General features: G+C 42.5%; 1 protein-coding gene across 7 annotated transcripts in view; it reads left to right on the top strand.

The window, feature by feature from the left end:
• The window catches only part of LOC115151723 (unconventional myosin-IXb), a 114,007-nt gene that overhangs the window by 31,917 nt on the left and 61,141 nt on the right, over positions 1–20,949 (top strand). For all 7 annotated transcript variants that reach the window (XM_029695894.1, XM_029695893.1, XM_029695892.1 and 4 more), the window contains exon 3: positions 18,345–18,439. In XM_029695894.1, coding sequence (XP_029551754.1) covers positions 18,345–18,439 — 95 coding nt within the window. The remainder of the gene's footprint in view (positions 1–18,344; positions 18,440–20,949) is intronic.

Genomic DNA, 20,949 nt, shown 5'->3' with positions numbered 1-20,949 from the left:
CCGTTAATGAACATAAACACGTTTAGCATCTCCAGGCCAGCACACATACAAGCCGCTGATGCGTCCCTTTGGAACATCTACATTTAAGAGGTTCACAATCCATGATCCATGATTTATTTTAGGCAGATCTAAAGAAACATTATGATATGAAGAACAGAATATGACTTGGCCTAGGCCAACTGTATGTTATCTGGCTATGCGCTATGCCATAGGCTGTAGGCTTGTTCATTTAGCAGACAAGATATGCTTAAGTCCCGTGCATTATTTTATATATGATTTTATAGTAGGAAGAATATACTGTAGGCCTAATTGAACTTAGCTGAATTAAATAGAAAGGATATTTTTCCCATTCCAGAGCGAGTGCGCATATGAAGTGGCTATGTTGAGCATAAAAGTAATCATTTCAATCAGGTCTTATAGAGTTATTTGGCAAATGTAGTTGTGAATGATACAAACCTTAGATTGTTTAGGAAATGAAAACATACAGTATATGGGCTCCATGGTGCGACTACAGGCTATTGATGATTTGAGAAAGTCGCAAAAAGAAAAATGTTGCGCTCTGTTCCTTGCCTTAGGCTGAACATGCTGTTTTCTCATCAAGTGATCGTATTTTCACCCATCAGACTATTCTCAATTTAATCTTGTCTTTACTAATATGTAAAATTAGTTTTGATTTAGAATTGCCCATCAAATGGGCAGGAACAGGGGCAGGTGGAAGAAGACATTGTCCGTATGCGCTTGAATAGCGAATGGAGGCCACTTTCCCGCTGGTTTGTTTTTCTGTCATGCGTGGTAGGCTACTCCGGTTATTTCACTCCATGCATCAACCACTGTTTAAGTAGCATGCAGCCTCTCGCTGCTCGACAGGTGATATTGCGCCATAGGCTCTCTAACCCTGTTTCTGCAGGTACCCAGTGCTTAATTTGAGAAACCAAGTGAAATCTGTTCGGTGACAATGATAGTAACATGTTATCACAAAGAAAAATATTTTATAAAACTGTTGACAGGCCCTCTCGCTGCACCCTCGATAAAGAATGAAGGCGAGAGAGGAGATGGAAATGCACAATGATGAGATATTCTGTAGCTAAAGGTAATGTCAGCCTATTCATTATGAAAATATAAAAGAATGCTCTGTTACTAGGCCTATTCAAAATCAAATTCACTATAATTGTAGGCTAACTTTGTAAGCCGCCCTGCACAACCAACAGCATTGGCTAGGCCTATAGGTTCTCTCCCAGACTCGTGGATGGAGAGTTTGGATGGTATGAACAAGGTAACCAGTCCGTCCAGTATGCATAATACTGCAGTCCAGAGTATATGCTAGACCAATTATGTACCAATGTTTATTTAATGTTTACGGTAGACTATGTATAATGGCACAATCATTTTAATTCACATTTTTTCAGGCCTTAGGCTCATATATAGGCCTATGCATGAGCTCTAATATGTGTATGGGTGTTTTTGCTTGAATAAACACCTTAGAAAGTGCTGTCCATTTCGTTGTTAGGCTTTGAAACAACATCCACAACGACCATGTTTTCCACTCAGTTTCAACCTGTTTTTGAACTCCTTTCTTCAAATTGATCAATCCCACTGAGAGTTTTAAAAGCACGATACTGTTTTAATGGGTTTGATGTGATTTTTAGGACCTGATGGAGGGACAATGGAGCCCTGAGTACCAGGCCATCAGTGACCTGATGGTCGTTAGCAAGTTGGGTGCTACCAACGCATGTCCGGAGTGCATAAGAGGATATTATCGTGACTCAACGGTCACGTGGAATTTTACTGCGGTCTCCGCAACAGCCCTACTCCAACCTCATATGAAACCTTTCCTAACAGGGTTAGGGTTTAATATTTTCATGGTATTTTACAAACGTTCCATCCCTAGAATAAATCACTTATTTCCCACCAAAACTGGAAGTGTCATTCAAAAGCATTATAAAGTGCATAAATATGTCTGGAATTGATTAGAGCTTGGGTCAGCACGAAAATTCAAACCTGATGCTACCTGAGCCTGATGAGCCATATATTAAATACATTTTATGAGGCCTTCATTAACGCCATTTATGAGCTCAAGCCCAAAAAAGCCCACATGATTGTGCCATTATTCAATTCATGTTATATACACTGCTCAAAAAAATAAAGGGAACAGTAAAATAACACATCCTAGATCTGAATGAATGAAATAATCTTATTAAATACTTTTTTCTTTACATAGTTGAATGTGCTGACAACAAAATCACACAAAGATAATCAATGGAAATCCAATTTATCAACCCATGGAGGTCTGGATTTGGAGTCACACTCAAAATTAAAGTGGAAAACCACACTACAGGCTGATCCAACTTTGATGTAATGTCCTTAAAACAAGTCAAAATGAGGCTCAGTAGTGTGTGTGGCCTCCACGTGCCTGTATGACCTCCCTACAACGCCTGGGCATGCTCCTGATGAGGTGGCGGATGGTCTCCTGAGGGATCTCCTCCCAGACCTGGACTAAAGCATCCGCCAACTCCTGGACAGTCTGTGGTGCAACGTGGCGTTGGTGGATGGAGCGAGACATTATGTCCCAGATGTGCTCAATTGGATTCAGGTCTGGAGAACGGGTGGGCCAGTCCATAGCATCAATGCCTTTCTCTTGCAGGAACTGCTGACACACTCCAGCCACATGAGGTCTAGCATGGTCTTGCATTAGGAGGAACCCAGGGCCCACCGCACCAGCATGTGGTCTCACAAGGGGTCTGAGGATCTCATCTCGGTACCTAATGGCAGTCAGGCTACCTCTGGCGAGCACATGGAGGGCTGTGCGGCCCCCCAAAGAAATGCCACCCCACACCATGACTGACCCACCGCCAAACCGGTCATGCTGGAGGATGTTGCAGGCAGCAGAACGTTCTCCACGGCGTCTCCAGACTGTCACGTCTGTCACATGTGCTCAGTGTGAACCTGCTTTCATCTGTGAAGAGCACAGGGCGCCAGTGGCGAATTTCCCAATCTTGGTGTTCTCTGGCAAATGCCAAACGTCCTGCACGGTGTTGGGCTGTAAGCACAACCCCCACCTGTGGACGTCGGGCCCTCATACCACCCTCACGGAGTCTGTTTCTGACCGTTTGAGCAGACACATGCACATTTGTGGCCTGCTGGAGGTCATTTTGCAGGGCTCTGGCAGTGCTCCGCCTGCTCCTCCTTGCACAAAGGTGGAGGTAGCGGTCCTGCTGCTGGGTTGTTGCCCTCCTACGGCCTCCTCCACGTCTCCTGATGTACTGGCCTGTCTCCTGGTAGCGCCTCCATGCTCTGGACACTACGCTGACAGACACAGCAAACCTTTTTGCCACAGCTCGCATTGATGTGCCATCCTGGATGAGCTGCACTACCTGAGCCACTTGTGTGGGTTGTAGACGCCGTCTCATGCTACCACTAGAGTGAAAGCACCACCAGCATTCAAAAGTGACCAAAACATCAGCCAGGAAGCATAGGAACTGAGAAGTGGTCTGTGGTTACCACCTGCAGAACCACTCCTTTATTGGGGGTGTCTTGCTTATTGTCTATAATTTCCACCTGTTGTCTATTCCATTTGCACAACAGCATGTGAAATTTATTGTCAATCAGTGTTGCTTCCTAAGTGGACAGTTTGATTTCACAGAAGTGTGATTGACTTGGAGTTACATTGTGTTGTTTAAGTGTTCCCTTTATTTTTTTGAGCAGTATATGATATAGGCTACTGCACATTACGCATGACAGAGCTATAGCCTATGCTCTCTTGGGTAAATAAATGAATCTAGCTCCAGTTAGCTAATCTTTTTTGAGTGTGAACTGTATTACTGTATTGTATTATATGGACTGGAATTACGCACATCGTGCAAACCATGATAAAACCGAAGAGAACATGTGATTCTGGTGCAGCACATGCAGCCTACAAAGTTACAAGTATTGGCTAGCGAATTTGATTTACATGTTGAAATATAGCAGGGCCTATTTGTATATTTAGTAGGCTGACGCATATAAACCTTTCATAATATTTCCCCTAATGTTATTAGCCTACCTCCTCTTTCTCTCTATTGTTGCTTCATTCCTTCCTCGCGTTCAACAGTTAAATGAAATGTTTAGTTGTCCTTATCGTCATCATTCTAATGACATCCTTGAATAATATAGGACTAGAATTAGATTATCGGTTTTGGATGAGTTGATGGAGAAAGACTGCGAGAGAGTGCTCATGCATGCACTGATTTTAAAGCAATTATATTCAAGTGATGATGGAGTATTTAAAAAAAATTAAGGTGACCCCGAAAGCCAAATGGAGATGGGTAAATTAGATGCACATTCAGTCTTTATATTACTGTAGCATAGGCTGAGCTGCAGCAAATGTAGGCTGAGCTGCAGCAAATGTAGGGCTACCTGTCACAAGAAAAAAAGTGACCTACATGCGTTGTGAATTGTGCTCCATACTGAGATGGGCTGTCTGTCCCCACCCTGAGCTTGATTTATCACGCAGAGGCCGTAGAGAAGTCAGATTTGGACATCGCATATAATGTAAATGTTCCATTTCACGCCATGCCGTTCATATTAATAATTTATTATGAACTGTTTTTTCAGTTAATTATCCCCGGAAAATTGAGTGGTTTTTGGGCGTAAATCCCGGTAACTCTCGTTAACCTGGTTTCCCCACCATTCAACCCTAAGCAGGATGTGTGTGGTTGCAATGGGGCTAAGGATGTTTGTGTGTGTCACCTTATGCCTGTCATGGGTGTCTGTAAACACTCATTCCCCGGTATTAGTACCACGTTCTCACACAGTCGAGGTTAGCATAGAAGCACGGATTTAAACCGGATGTGAAATGGGAATGAGCCATCACCAAAAAACACAAGGGAGATGATTCCTCTACATAGGTGACTAATGTTGTCGTGACAAACAAGATACATGAGTCTGCACTCTGTCCACATGAATACTATTGAAGAAGTCCAGGAAGCATGAAGAGAGCATCAAACCTAGTTCTTCCAGAGAAGAGGAATGGAAGTCATTTCTGTCTTTTTGAGATGTGCCCCTAGTCAAATGTATTTTTAACTTGAACCAGGAGTTGGAGATCTCAGTTATAGTCATCAGGCATGTGACCAGAGGGGGTGAAAGATGATCTCCAAGCATCTAGAGACAGTTGTAAAAGCTGTTTTCTCCAAAAAGAAGAAATGAAAGAGAAGATGTGGAAGTATTAGCCAAGGCCTCAGTTTAACCCTTAGAAAGCTCCTTCTCAAACAACTCCACATTTACTAGATCCTGAACAAAGGTTGGCTTAAATGATATGGTGTTGATGCAAAACACGCTTTGAGCTCAATAACAATTTAAACTTTGCCTTTCTGGAAGATAAACAGTTATCTGAATGTTTTTACAGAAAGTGATCCTGCTTTGTGATATTCCCCCTTTGTTCTATATCAGTGTCTCATGAGTAATGTCATGTGAGAATAGAGTGAAAATCAGGCCCTTGACCAGGAGTCAGTGTCTTATCTTGAACAGCTGTGCAAACTGAAGGAAACCTCATGGAAGTACTTTCTAGACACCAGATTTTGAATAACTCTGAAAAGCTCTAGAGCTCCCATGTGGTTCAATATAATGTTCCGTCTTCTATTTGTGGGCTGGAGCTAAACCTAACTGTCAAGTTGAAATGGATCATACACATTGTTGCAATATATTATATGTTGAACAGTTGCTACCGTTCATTACCCTTAATTGGAAAAACTCAAGTTCTAGGAACTAGCCAGCCATGGTAGTGAGAATCAATCAACACGTTTAGGCCTAGTACGATTCGAGTTGCAACAAGGGGATAACAATCCGCATACAGCAAAACTGTGTGAATCATTAGTGTTTTGGGTCAGGTGAGTTGCACTTCCTCCCTTCTTTGTGAGTAGAAGAGGCTATATGCCCCTGGCACCTGTCAGCTTCTGACTGATGACGGCTTGACTGATTCCCAGGCTTGTGCTGAACCACAGTTGTCTTTTGTATGGACTTGACGTTAGAGGAACAAACACACCTATCTGTAGGCTTTCTCTCCCACATTTTGAAAGCTCAAGGTTGTTTCATACACAGTGGTCTTTTCCATCACAAATGGGATAGTACAATAGTTGTGATACACTCCACAGTGATGAGAGGCTATTTGAGCTGCTTTCTGAGTCCTGGTTGGCTTTCAGACTCATATGTTGTCAGTGACCTCTGGGCCCATGGTCATGTGACATATGAAGCGCTTCCTGTTAGAGATGGTTGAGTCAGTCACTGAAGGAGGAAAGGCCCGCTCTGGGCCCCAGGCACCATGCCGCCTCTGAGTCAGCCTGGTAATTCCAACACAGAAATCTGCACAGGACACACACACCAGCAAGCAGAATTCCCAGCCCTGCAAAGAACACATGCATTCTCACACCAGTAACACATGCATTCTCATCCCCCAAACACAGAATGCAGAAAACTTACCTCAGCAGATTTGCCAAGTGTGTAACACAGATATCACACGCGCACACACACTTGAGCAGTATAAATCGACACTCGCTGTTGGTTGTTAATTTGGGTGTGGAGCTGGCTGCTTTAGTTGGTGTTTGGAACTAATGAGCCCCAGCTCTAATCTGGCAGCAAATCCCTTTTACATTCTTTATTTATTTCCTCAGTAATGTGGCAAAAAAATTGGTAATAAACTAGAAAAAGCCTCGAATGCAGTTTATTGGAAGTAAATGCAGCATTGTAACTTACCTGTATACATTTCTCAGACCTCCTTGGATTCTAACGCAAAGTGTTCAATCTGGTTATTCACACTTGAATGACAGCATTTACCCCTAAATTTCAACTGGTCTGGTCCATTTCCTGAACTGCAGAGTGGGCAGAATAGAAGAGAATACCGTAGCTGGCATGCTATCCGTCAAAACGAGTCTCAAAATCCATTACCCTTTTACAAGAGAGACTAGTCTTTGTGCAGTGTTCAAAGGCAGCAGAAGGATTAATAGATGGTCCCTTGATGCATGTCTGTCTCAGTTCTTTGGTTGGAGAACTGAAGTGATTTTCCCCTCAGTCAGCAGAGTCTGCAGGCTGGTTGAGGCTGGTTCTCCCTCTGCTCCAGACTGCTCTGCTACTTCCTCAGGCCTGTTGTCTGATGGGCAGACTGAGAGACTGGCCTGTGAAACAACCGAGACCCACCCAGTCTCAGCCAGGACCAGCGGCTCCATCCTGACCGACCACACACACACAACCCCACAAGATGGCTGACATGAAATGGCATTTTACAGAAGAAGCTACAGAGGAAGCAATATCTTAGAAGTTATCTGCTGCATTTCTTGTTCCTGTCTTGCGGTTTCCTCTTCCAACAAGTCCAGTTCCAACTGTTGTGACTTTACTTTCATTCATCTGATGACTGTTATTTATCGAATCAACTAACTATGTTTAATTGTTACACAATCTTATGTTTTATTTTTTATATATATATGTTTTTATTTTATTAACCTGTTAGGGAGAGGGGGCAGTATTTACACGGCTGGATAAAAAACGTACCCGATTTAATCTGGTTATTACTACTGCCCAGAAACTAGAATATGCATATAATTATTGGCTTTGGATAGAAAACACCCTAAAGTTTCTAAAACTGTTTGAATGGTGTCTGTGAGTATAACATAACTCATATGGCAGGCAAAAACCTGAGAAGATTCCTTACAGGAAGTGGCCTGTCTGACAATTTCTTGGGCTTCTTGACTCTCTTTATTGAAAACTGAGGATCTTTGCTGTAACGTGACACTTCCTACGGCTCCCATAGGCTCTCAGAACCCGGGAAAAAGCTGAATGATGTCTTTGCAGCCCCTTGCTGAAAAACATTAGCGCATTTGGATGGTGGTCGATCAGAGTACAATGAGACTGAGGCGCGTGCACGAGGCGACCCCATGTTTTTATTTTGTCTGTCTTTGAACTAAAACAACGACTCCCGGTCGGAATATTATCGCTTTTTTACGAGAAAAATTGCATAAAAATTGATTTTAAACAGAGGTTGACATGCTTCGAAGTACGGTAATGGAATATTTAGAATTTTTTTTGTCACGAAACGCGTCGGGCGCGTCACCCTCGTAAAAAAGCGATACTATTCCGACCGGGAGTCGTTGAATCCGTGCAGAGACGATAGAATAAAAACATGGTGTCGTCTCGTGCACGAGCATGAGTCCCTTTGTCCGCTGATAGACCACTTAGCAAAAGCGCTCGTGTGTTTCAGCCAGGGCTTGGAATTACGTCATTTAGCTTTTTGCCGCCTTCTGAGAGCCCATGGGAGCCGTAGGAAGTAATGGATAGAGATAATCAAGAAGGGCAAGAAATGGTCAGACAGGGTACTTCCTGAACAGAATCTTCTCATGTTTTGGCCTGCCAAATTAGTTCTGTTATACTCACAGACACCATTCAAACAGTTTTAGAAACTTTGGAGTGTTTTCTATCCAAAGCTAATAATTTTATCCGGCCGTGAAAATACTGCCCCCTATCCATAACAGGTTAACAAGAGTCTTGTCTTTAAAATGGTGTAAAATAGTCATATGTTTGAGAAATTGAAGTAATAGCATTTCTAAGGTATTTGAATATCGCGCCACGGGATTAAACTGGCTGTTGCGTAGGTGGGACGATTTCGTCCCACCTACCCTAGAGAGGTTAATCATGTAACATTTAACTCATTAGTAATTTGGGGCACCACGAGAGCGGTTGTTTAAAGAGTTACCATCTCCCGAATTAACTATGAAGGTCCTTACCTGTCACATCTATAAACAGTCAACTTATTAACTTCTTACGGGCAGGTGGGACGGTAGCGTCCCACCTGGCCAACATCCGGTGAAATTGCAGAGCGCAAAATTCAAATTACAGAAAGTCATATTTAACATTCATGAAAATATAAGTGTCATACATCAGAAAAAAGCTTAACTTCTTGTTAATCCAGCCACTGTGTCAGATTTCAAAAAGGCTTTACGGCGAAAGCACACCATGCGATTATCTGAGGACAGTGCCCAGCACACAAAAGCATAAAAAACAGTTTTCAACCAGGCAGATGCGCCACGAAAGTCAGAAATAGCGATAAAGTAAATGTCTTACCTTTGAAGATCTTCTTCTGTTGGCACTCCAAAAGGTCCCAGCTACATCACAAATGGTCCTTTTGTTCGATAAAGTCCTTCTTTATATCCCCAAAAACTCAGTTTAGCTGGCGCGCTTCATTCAATAATCCATCGTTTTCCCTCCTTCAAAATGCATACAAAATGAATCCCAAACGTTACCAATAAACTTCTCCAAACAAGTCAAACAACATTTATAATCAAACCTCAGGTACCCTAATATGTAAATAAATTATAAAAGTTAAGACGGAGAATCGTTAAATTATAAAAGTTAAGACGGAGAATCGTTAAGACGGAGAATGGATAAACAACAAGGTACACGCTCTCATCGACGCGCATGAAAACACAACAGCCAAAATGGGAGCCACTTAGAAAAACTACAAATTCTAACTAATTTTTCCAAAAACAAGCCTGAAACTCTTTCTAAAGACTGTTGACATCTAGTGGAAGCCATAGGAACTGCAATCTGGGAGGTTTTCCCTTCGTATTTAACATGAAAGCCATTGGAATCAGTGGTGGGCTGAATTTTCTTTTTCTTTTCAGGATGGTTTGTGCTCGGGTTTTTGCCTGCTTTATCAGTTCTGTTATACTCAGACATTTATTTGAACAGTTTTAGAAACTTTAGTGTTTTCTATCCAAATCAACCAATTATATGCATATCCTAGCTTCTGGGCCTGAGTAACAGGCAATTTACTTTGAGCACGCTTTTCATCCAGACGTCAAAATACTGGATATCAGATCAGCGATTACTTACCTCAAACTGGATTAAGATTTTTTCTTTAATGATATACTGCTTCTCCGAGACCAGGGACAAATCCCCGTCATTCGCGTGAAGAAAAGACGGGGCGGAGATTGGGATTCCTTGTTAGAATTCGTTGGCAAGTGGGTAACCCACCTCTACCATCCGTTCTATTAGCCAACGAGCAATCACTGGAGAATAAGCTTGGTTGATCTCCGTTCAAGACTATCCTACCAACGGGACATTTAAAAACCATATCTCATGTTTCACGGAGTCGTGGCTTAACGACAACACGGATAATATACAGTTGGCTGGGTTTTCCGTACATCGACAGGACAGCTATGTCTGGTAAGATGAAGGGTGGTGGTGTGTCTATTTGTCAGTATCAGCTGGTGCGCGATGTCTAATATTAAGGAATTCTGGAAGTATTGCTCGTCTGAGGTAGAGTACCTCGTAATAAGCTGTAGACCACTCTATGTGCCCCCCCAGCCCCTCTTTTTATGCTGCTGCTACTCTCTGTTTATCATATATGCGTAGTCACTTTAACTATACATTCATGTACATACTACCTCAATTGGCCCGACCAACCAGTGCTCCCGCACATTGGCTAACCGGGCTATCTGCATTGTGTCCCACCCACCAACCCCTCTTTTACACTACTGCTACTCTTTGTTGATCATATATGCATAGTCACTTTAACCATATCTACATGTACATACTACCTCAATCAGCCTGACTAACCGGTGTCTGTATGTAGCCTTGCTACTTTTATAGCCTCGCTACTGTTTTTCACTGTCTTTTTACTTCTTTACTTACCTATTGTTCACCTAATACCTTTTTTGCACTATTGGTTAGAGCCTGTAAGTAAGCGTTTCACTGTAAGGTCTACACCTGTTGTATTCGGAGCACGTGACAAATAAACTTTGATTTGATTTGGTGCGTACGGTCCAGTACATCACTGGGGCCAAGCTTCCTGCCATCCAGGACCTCTATACCAGGTGTGTCAGAAGAAGGCCCAAAAAATTGACAGACTCCAGCCACCCTAGTCAAAGACTGTTCTCTCTGCTACTGCATGGCAAGCGGTACTGGAGCGCCAAGTCTAGGTCCAAAGGCTCCTTAACAGCATCTACCCCCAAGCCATAAGACTGCTGAACAATTAATCAAATGGCCACCCGGAGTATTTACATTAACCCCCCCCCCCCCCCCCCCCCCCCCCCCGCTTTTGTTTTTACACTGCTGCTATGTGAACAACAATATATAAATAAGTATACCAGAGAGTCTGTAATGTTTTTTTGTAATTCCTTTATTACAGCAAAGACAAAAAACAGCTGCAGTCATTGTGAATGCAGTTTCCAAAATAGAATGGTTTATTTGTTTATGCTAATTATTCAAGGTTTGCTTAATTTTATTTTAAAAACCAAAATGCTTGATTGCATTCAAATCATGAATGACTCCTATGCTGTTTGATTACTTGAACGAACGAACGAATGAATGATTGATACAGTAGCCTATAAAAGTATTTAAATATAGGCCTAAATAAGTTACGGTATTAAACTAAACAGAATGCACTCTTAAGCCTACAGCTCGATGGTGGTTATACAAGGCTGCTATACTAAGCCTACTAATGATAATGACATTACTTTATTATTATAATGATGATTTATAATAGTAATAAGGGTTATTGTTATTATTATTTTTCTAACAATTTGGAACGTGTAAACAACACTAAATCAATTATAAAAAATACCAGAGATGCTGTTCTAATGAAAAAAATGTGTAAAGCCTTGATTACAGCAAAACTTAAACTTGACTTGAAATTGAGCTCAGGTTCATCCTGTTTCCTTGGATCATCCTTTATCTTTCTACAACTTGTCTGGAGTCCACCTGTGGTAAATTGATTGGATATGATTTGGAAAGGCACATACATGTCTATATAAGGTCCCACAGTTGACAGTACATGTCAGAGCAAAATCAAGCCATTCAGTCGAAGGAATTGTCGGTAGAACTCCGAGACAGGATTGTGTCGAGGCACAGATCTGGGGAAGGGTACCAATAAATGTCTGTTGCATTGAAGGTCCCCAAGAACACAGTGGCCTCCATTCTTAAATGGAAGAAGTTTGGATCCACCAAGACTCTTCCTAGAGCTGGCCGGCCAGCCAAACTGGGCAATTGGGGGAGAAGGGCCTTGGTCAGGGAGATGTCCAGTAACCTGATGGTCACTCTGACAGAGCTCCAGAGTTCCTCTGTGGAGATGGGAGAACCTTCCAGAAGGACAACCATCTCTGCAGCACTCCACCAATCAGGCCTTTCATGGTAGAGTGGCCAGATGGAAGCCACTCCTCAGTAAAGGGCACATGATAGCCTGTTTGGAGTTTGCCAAAAGGCACTTCAAGGAGATTCTTTAGTCTGATGAAACCAAGTTTGAACTGTTTGTCCTGAATGCCCCGTGTCACGTCTGTGGGAAACCTGGCACAGTCCCTACGGTGAAGCATGGTGGTGGCAGAATTGTGCTGTGGGGGTGTTTTTCAGCAGCAGGGACTGGGAGACTAGTCAGGCTTGAGGGAAAGATTAACGGAGCAAAGTACAGAGATCCTTGATGAAAACCTGCTCCTGAGTGCTCAGGACCGCAGACTGGGGCAAAGGTTCACCTTCCAACAGGACAGCGACCTTAAGCACACAGCCAAGACTACGCAGGATTGGCTTCGGGACAAGTCTCTGAATGTCCTTGAGTGGCCCAGCCAGAGCCCCGACTTGAAACCGATCAAACATCTCTGGAGAGACCTGAAAATGCATAGCGACGCTCCCCATCCAACCTGACAGAGCTAGAGCGGATCTGCTGAGAAGAATGAGAAACTTCCCAAATACAGTTGTGCCAAGCTTGTTGTCATACCCAAGAAGACTCAGGGCTGTAGTCGCTGCCAAAGTTGCTAAAACAAAGTCCTGAGTAAATATTCAGGGTCTGAATATTTATGTAAATGTGATATTTCAGGGTTTTTTATTATATACATTTGCAAAAATTTCTAAACATGTTTTGCTTTGTCAATATTGATTATTGTGTGTAGATTGGTGAGGAAACAAACAATTAAATTCAATTTTAGTGTAAGGCTGTAACGTAACAAAATGTGGAAAAAGTCACAGGGTCTGAATACTTTCTGAATGTAGTGTATATGGATGATTTATAAAGCCAGGCCCATTTAAAAGTCTATTGATAATAGACCTAATGAAATTGGGGCTGCCTCTCCTCACTTTTCTTAGACATTTAAGGCAAGGGCGGTTTTCTCATCTCTGAACTCCACTGCTGCCTCCACCGCATTGCTCTCAACATCAATATGCTGGTTAAATTTGCTATTATGCACATAGCAGCATGGTCTTGGAAAAGGCGGCAATTCAACTGATGCGATTCAGAACTGTGGACAGTGACCGCTATCCAATGCAGGAGGAAACACATTTGTTATAAGATAATATTTTTATTAGTGTTGCACCATTGTTCTTATGTAATATAACATACACAATTTCAGTAGCATTTGTCTTAGTTATGGACTGTCCCATCCACACGGCCTCCACAATGGATTAGTCCACTCAGACAGTACACTATAAATATTATATATTTTTGCTACTGCTCGACTAAAGAGATCTCGGTCGACCAGTCGACTACATGGGGTCTGCCATAATTTCTTCACACTACTGGTTGTACAGGTTTCTTTGCAGTTTTCCTGTGTTTTTCCGTCGTGGTTTGAAGGGCTGTTTTCAGCAGGTCCCTCTTACAAAAAAAGTCTGATACAGGAAGATATGTTTCACAACTGCTTTTCTTTGATTCAGGTGTCATGTTCTCAAACTGCAGGGCTAAGACTTGAACATTACAACGGTAGTAGAATGTTTCATCATTCTTTTGTCGCAGTAGTAAACTGAAGTTTTACTTTACTAAGACCCACAGGGTGATTATCAGTACATGCCATCTCTAGATCGTCAAGACTTAACAGTATGCTGCCAAACACTGTTCTCATGGTACTCCAGTATTATTAGCTTAGGCTATCAGATCAACGCCATTATCTTTACTCTCTCTGTGCATGAATGTTGCACATGTAATTTTTTCAATAGCCTAGTATATGTGACATCTTTTTGGATAATACAAATTGGTTAGTTTATTGATTGATTGGCTAATGTGCCTACCCAGCAGAAAACCCAGAGTTGAGATGGATTTAAAGGGATACTTCGGGATTTTGGCAATGAATTTCATTTATTTATTTATAATTTTTTAACCTTTTATTTAACTAGGCAAGTCAGTTAAGAACAAATTCTTATTTACAATGACGGCCTAGGAACAGTGGGTTAACTGCCTTGTTCAGGGGCAGAATGACAGATTTTTACCTTGTCAGCTCGGGGATTCGTTCTAGCAACCTTTCAGTTACTGGCCCAACGCTCTAAACTCTAGGCTACCTGAAGCTCTTTATACACTTCCCTAGATTCAGATGAACTCCTGGATACCATTTGTATGTCTCCGGTATGAAAGTTAAGAGGTAGTTTCACAAGCCAATGTGAACTAGTTTTTGTGCAATGACTGGAAGTATATGGTATCTACTAGCATGCTAACAGTTACCATAGACTTCCAGTCATTGCGCTAACGCTAGTTAACAACTTTAGCCAGACTGGGTGCCTGATGCTGACACGACAATGGCCTTGAGCTCCTGCAAGACCAGTCCTTTTTGTTTTGGCCATTTATCAGCAGCTACTTAGCAATTTGTCAGTCACATACTGTGAGCTATGCTATGTCAAATTAGCTTAGTTCTCAAGGGATGTGATCGTTTGCTCATATTTTAGGTCATATTTTGCCCCACTGTTTAAAAATGTTGTATTCTTGCGAAGCACTCTAGTTGTCTCTGACAACTAGGAACATAAGTTAGGAACATAAGTGTCAGTGTCTTTTTTTCCAAGCAACCAGCACAGGTTCTCATGTAACAGGCCAGCCAAGGGACGTCCCTACCCCAAATTGAAGTTTACATTTAAAATGGTTAAGGTTAGGATTTAGGGTAGGGACGTCCCAAGGATACCAGAGAGCTCTAACATCTTGATATTAGTGCTCCCTGGGCATGGCTCTTTGAAATGGGACCAGTCTGAGCCATGGCATTGGAGCAAGACCCTGAAACCCTGACTGGCTGCAGTATACCCGATATTGTTCTAATATGTGGCTGTCCATCCTCTGACTGCAGCAGAGCAGATGCACATTGAAACAATTTAACCTCTCCAATCAAATCTCTTTATTCTTTCCACTGAGCTGACATTCAAGCCCTTTTGTTTATTTTCCAGTTAGGACAAATGTGTGCAGCTTGCTTGTTGAATGGTTACTCAGGCCTGTTAAAATGTGTTTATCTGAGATGGGGCTGTCAATTCTTTCCACCATTGATTTTTGCACAGTTTTACAGTGCAATGATACCCCACACCGTATAGTCATTCACACAGTAGACTTTGAATTGATCATTCAACTCTATGGTATTCACACAGGGGACACTGTCTCATGCCACTTTCAGTACTGCATCCCATCAATGGTCTCCATGCACTAATGCTGCCCAACACTGTTTACAGTCGCATAACAAACACATGCTAGCCTTCTGATTGACTGCTATTGTTGGCATAGTTTCTGAAATAATTAACTCTTTATTAAAGGTGCACTATGCAGAAATCACTCCTCCATTTCCTGGTTGCTAAAATGTAATAGTTCGCCTAATTTCAGTTTGTGACAAAACAAGCAAGTATAGTGTAGAGAATCATTGTACCATCTAAACCACTATAAAATAAATTTTCCTTAACGAAGAATTGTGTTTTCAGCTTTTTGAAGCTGGTGTACAAAACTGAAAGTAAAAGGAGAAGGGGCTAGCCGCATCCCAATATGGCGACCAGAGTATGTGTTTTTTTCCCTTCCGTTTCTTACTTTGCAACTACCGTACATTGAGCTACCATACCGTGAGAGTTTGGACTTCTGTTTTTAAGCCAGAGGATGAGTCTGAGACTTATTTCACTTTCAGTTATAAAACTGACAATTGTTTCTTTTTATTTAAGTATTGATGATGGGTGTACTGTTGATTCAGGCCTTATGTATGAAGGTGACATCTAGATGGTTATCTATATTAGATATTTCTTGTGTAGGCTTTCCTACTTGAAACAAAATGATAGGAGGAAAATATTGCAACGTTAGCTACCGGCGGCGACACGTCCATGATACCCAGTAGGAAGCATAACATCGGAGCTCTGGTCGCCGGCTTAATATTATATTTCAGCCCAATCAGCCAGGCAAAACGGTCTTGAGTGGCAACAAATCTGCCCAATTAGCTGGTTTGCTTTCCATACATCCACTCCTTTCGACACACACTCACTTTTACTCCGGTCGTCATATTGGGCTGCAGCTACCCGTACTTGAGTAAAAGACGCAAAAACAAAACTTAAGAACGGGAAGCATAGCAATAGCATACATAGAACAAGATCTACCGCTTCTTAGACTTGCTTTCAATGAGAATGGCAAATCTATAACACACATTTCTTTGTGAATTTCGTCAGGTTGCCCCAAAAAGTTACATTTTACAGCTTTAATGATGGGAGGCTCAGTTGAGTTGTGCCTGGAGTCCTTCATCTGCTTAGCCATATACATAACCTGCATCAAGGCCAAGCATAAAGGGAAGTTGTGCAGTTATATTTAACTATCATGTGAATGTCCCATAGCATCTCTGACCTACATGAAAGCCACTGCCTCTAATCGGATTGGCCTTATTATTTAGTACCACTGGTGTTTTGCCCGTATTCTTGTAAGTACCATTGTTTATTGTTGTATTCCAGTATTGGTGCTATCACATCAGCCTCCAGTTATAGTGTATACAGATAGAGCCTGATTTGGTACTTACGATGCATTTCCAATGAATATATTGTGCATGTAGCCAAGTGATTTAATAGGTGTCAGAGCCTGGGTGAAACTGTAAAACAAATGGCAGTAATATAAACCAAAGGTCCTTCTACTGAGGTGCCTGTCTGTGCAATAACAATTAAGGCTCTGATTTAGTAAGGAGAACTGGTTAGAGTCTGAGGCAGCAAACTGAGGGACTGAATGGGGATCTGGGCCCTTGGAAATATACAGTTGGCTGCCAGGGAACACTAGAGAAAGGAGCCAGTCAAGATAGGCAAAGACGTCATGATGAAATGTACGCACGCACTCACACACACACAGCCTTTATTTCACTATGCAGTCTCAATTCCATAGACTGCTTGGTTAGCCAAGACGTTAAGCCACTTCCTCATACCTGATGTGCCTCGCAACCAATCAGGAAGGGTTATGGTTAGCAACCAATCATAAAGGCTGCAGGGCGCTATGTTTCAATGTGAATGATGCTGTGAGCCTGTGACACGTTTAGCATTTCCTCCATGGCAGAGAGGCCGAGCGCAGGGGAATGTTCCCAGGGTCTGCTAGCCTTTACCCTGGGACAACCGTTTGACAACACTGGGCAGTCAATGCCAGCTGACAGTGTCTTATCCTGGCCCAGAGCCAATGTAATCGCCCCCTCAGTAAACAACTCGCACACACACTCGCATGTACACATTTTCCTGAGGTGAGCCCCAGCTCTGGAAAGGAGGAGTCTAAATGTTACAACAGGTCCATGTTAAACCACATATTTCATCCACGGATGATGACGTTTCAGCCAGGATTTTCAGTCCTTTTCTCCTCAGTCAACTCCTGTCTCTCACTCTTACATTTACCTCGCATTTTCAAGTTATTTTTTATGAAGCGTATCCTTTTTTCTGAGCCCTCAAATGTATTCAGTTTACAATTCTTCAAGCAGCACTCATCCTGGAGCTTAAGTTGTTATAGTGAGTGTAAATCTGCTCATCAATTGAGAACACAAAGAGCAGTAGGTAGAGGGAATAATACCAGGACAGACAGTCTAGGAACAGTGGAAATAGGTCAACAGTTCACTGTAAGGATTCTTAATCAGACCCCCTCTGTGAGGTCCCCCCCCTTAAATCAGCTCAACCACAAAGGTATGAAATTGTGACTGCAACTGTTGCTCCCCGTAGGATGTGGCTCCTATTTAAGATGTATAGAGTCAACTTCCCCTGTGGCTGCCTTTGGCGTGTGTGTGTGAGAACAGGGCTATCCATTCAGACTGGTGGCAGGGCTGGGTGTGTGCCCCTGGCTGGGGAGGACTGTAGCCTGAGGGAGACTAGTTATCTGGACCTAACACAGGCCCCCCATGACCCCATCAATCACACTGGCCTAGTGTCACCCCCTGGACTTCTGCAAGAGAGTAGAAATGAGGGAAAGAGAGGGGGTGATTGAGGCAGGGAGAGAAAGAGGGGTGCTGTCTTCATCTAGTGTTAACTTCTGGACTGGGGTAGCTGTGGTGTTGTTGAGAACAGCCCCCGTATTAGCACAAGTGTAGTTATTCCTATTTCTTAACTGTATAAACTGTATAATCACTTTATGGTTCACACAGTGAAGGTAACCTCTCCCCCCTCCTCTTTACTAGGCATTTGGGAATGCCAAGACGGCTCACAACAACAACTCCAGCCGCTTTGGGAAGTTCATCCAGGTCAACTACCTGGAGAGTGGGGTGGTGAGAGGGTGAGTACTGACCGCTGGCCCACACTGTGTGTTGTGATAACACTCACGCTTCCTGTCCGACTTACCCTGTAAACACACACTCCATCCCTGGTGGATGTTCCTGAGCCACTGTTACTGCAGACAGCCACTGTTACTGCAGACAGCCACTGTTACTGCAGACAGCCACTGTTACTGCAGACAGCCACTGTTACTGCAGACAGCCACTGTTACTGCAGACAGCCACTGTTACTGCAGACAGCCACTGTTACTGCAGACAGCCACTGTTACTGCAGACAGCCACTGTTACTGCAGACAGCCACTGTTACTTCCATCATACCATACAAAGCTAGTGAGAAGCACTGTAGTGTGTTTGTTTCTGTTGTGATACCTCTGAGGCCTGCAGCCCTAACCACGTTATTGCACAGCCTCCTTCCTCTCGCTGCCTGCAGTTTCTCTGGTTACTGCCTGCATCATATGCCCTGTCATTTCCTGTCTAACAGAGGAAGGGAGCGCTTATCGTAAAGTTGAACAAAGCGTCAATATCAAATTATTAAACGGGTGGGACTAATCCTGAATGCTGATTGGTTAAAAGCACATTCTAGCCGGTGTCTATTCCACAAGTTACCACCAGATAAATCTATGACGTTAAAATGCCTATTTACTCTGTTCCATCTGACTGCGCAATCCACTGTCATCAGCCCAGGCAGGGAAGTTGTAAACTTGAGCTCCACTATAAAAAGCATCTAGACATTATCTCACATTTTCTCTTAGACAAACATTTAGTTTTCCACAACGGAGATTTGTATAAACCTTGCTGTCTGTCTGTCCGACATTTGCAACATAGTTTTAATATTCAAATTCAATCTCCAACTGTCCAATAGTAATGAACATGTAGGGGTCGGGACAAGAGAGAGGCAGGCAGCGTTTCTCAGCCAGTAGAAATCATGAATCAGCTGGCATTTTTCTGAATATATATATATTACACACAAAAATGTCAATTAAAAACAACGGTGAAACGAAGTGCAGCTAGTTTGCAGTCTTTACAGCTTCAGTTTGAAGTGATTGTGTTAGCTGTGTTGTTAGCTAGCTCCTCTGAACAACAGTGTCCTGATGAGGGAGCACATTTTCTTTGCCAGACGAAATCGTGCCTCATTAGCTCAATGTTATGGATGTATCCAAATAAATGTCACTAGAAAACGGATTAAACAAATGCATCTTCTGTTATTCTGTCTGCACTGTTTGACGTGACCAAGTTAGCCGTAGTTGGCTAGCTAGCAAGCAAGGGATAAGAATGTTGCCAGCCAGTATGGCAATGGAACATTGGAGCGAACGATGTCCATAGATACAGAACAAAAAGACTGAACGACCGGGTCGCGTCTCTGTCAACCGAACCAATGGCACGAATGACCAGCCGGCTTGGATAGCAACCCTAGAATTTTTATGAATAATGAAAATATGTTAATCATTATTTGGATATGTTGGTAACCCGTTGTATGAAAGTGATAATGCCCTCTAAACTGTTGTTTGGTGGACATATTGGCACGGTTTGCTGGCCAGACAAGAACACCCATACCAATATATCCTCCAAACACTGGCTTCTCGGGCATTATCACTTAAATCAAACATGAGTGACTAGAATTGCACATTTTGGGGAATTAACAGGAATATATGGGAATTAACAGGAATATATGGGAATTAACGGGAATATATGGGAATTAACGGGAATATATGGGAATTAACGGGAATATATGCAAATGAATATTAATACCATTTAATGTTTTTTGCATTGGATATATTTACCATATCATATGGAGACAAACATAAACCTTTTACCTTATCATAAGTAGAAATAATTGCAAATTATAAAATCCTTCCAATAGAAATAAAAAAAGATTTAGTTACGAATTGAACTTTAATTAAATTAGTTGACTCTTCACATGGGATGATTTCACTGAACAACAAAAGGGAGTACTGAATGATCCCAATGATCCATCGCATCTCTCAAAAACATTTTCAACATACATGTACAATGATAATCAAGATACTAAAGCGTTGGTTGTCTTCCTCTCAGGCTTCCATGTCTTTTCCCTGGACCTCAATGTCCACCTCTTGAACATCAGACTCTGACGCCTCATCTTCACTGTCACTTTCCAACCTTGTTGAGGATGGCTTGTTATCAGGCTCAAAAAGCCTCAAATTTCCCCGGATGGCCACCAATTTTTCAACCCTTTTATTGGTCAGCCTGTTGCGTGCTTTGGTGTGTTCCCAAACAAGGACCAGGCAGCTGATGTTGATGTTGGTGTGATGTTGGTGGGATTTGGTGGATGATGGAGGCAACAGGGAAAGAGCTTAAGATCCACAAAGTCCCTTCCACCAGGTGGCTGATGAGATATGTTGGCACGACTGCCATATTGCATCTCCATCCCAAAGCCCTTGCTTGGAAGTGTACTTCGCCAGACTGCCAAGAAACTTGCCCTCATCCAGGCCAAGGTGACGAGACACGGTAGTGATGACACCATAGGCCTTGTTGA

The sequence above is a fragment of the Salmo trutta genome, chromosome 17 (genome assembly GCF_901001165.1).
Source record: "Salmo trutta chromosome 17, fSalTru1.1, whole genome shotgun sequence".
NCBI classification, from domain to species: Eukaryota; Metazoa; Chordata; class Actinopteri; order Salmoniformes; family Salmonidae; genus Salmo; species Salmo trutta.
This window is presented reverse-complemented; position numbering and strand designations above follow the sequence as displayed.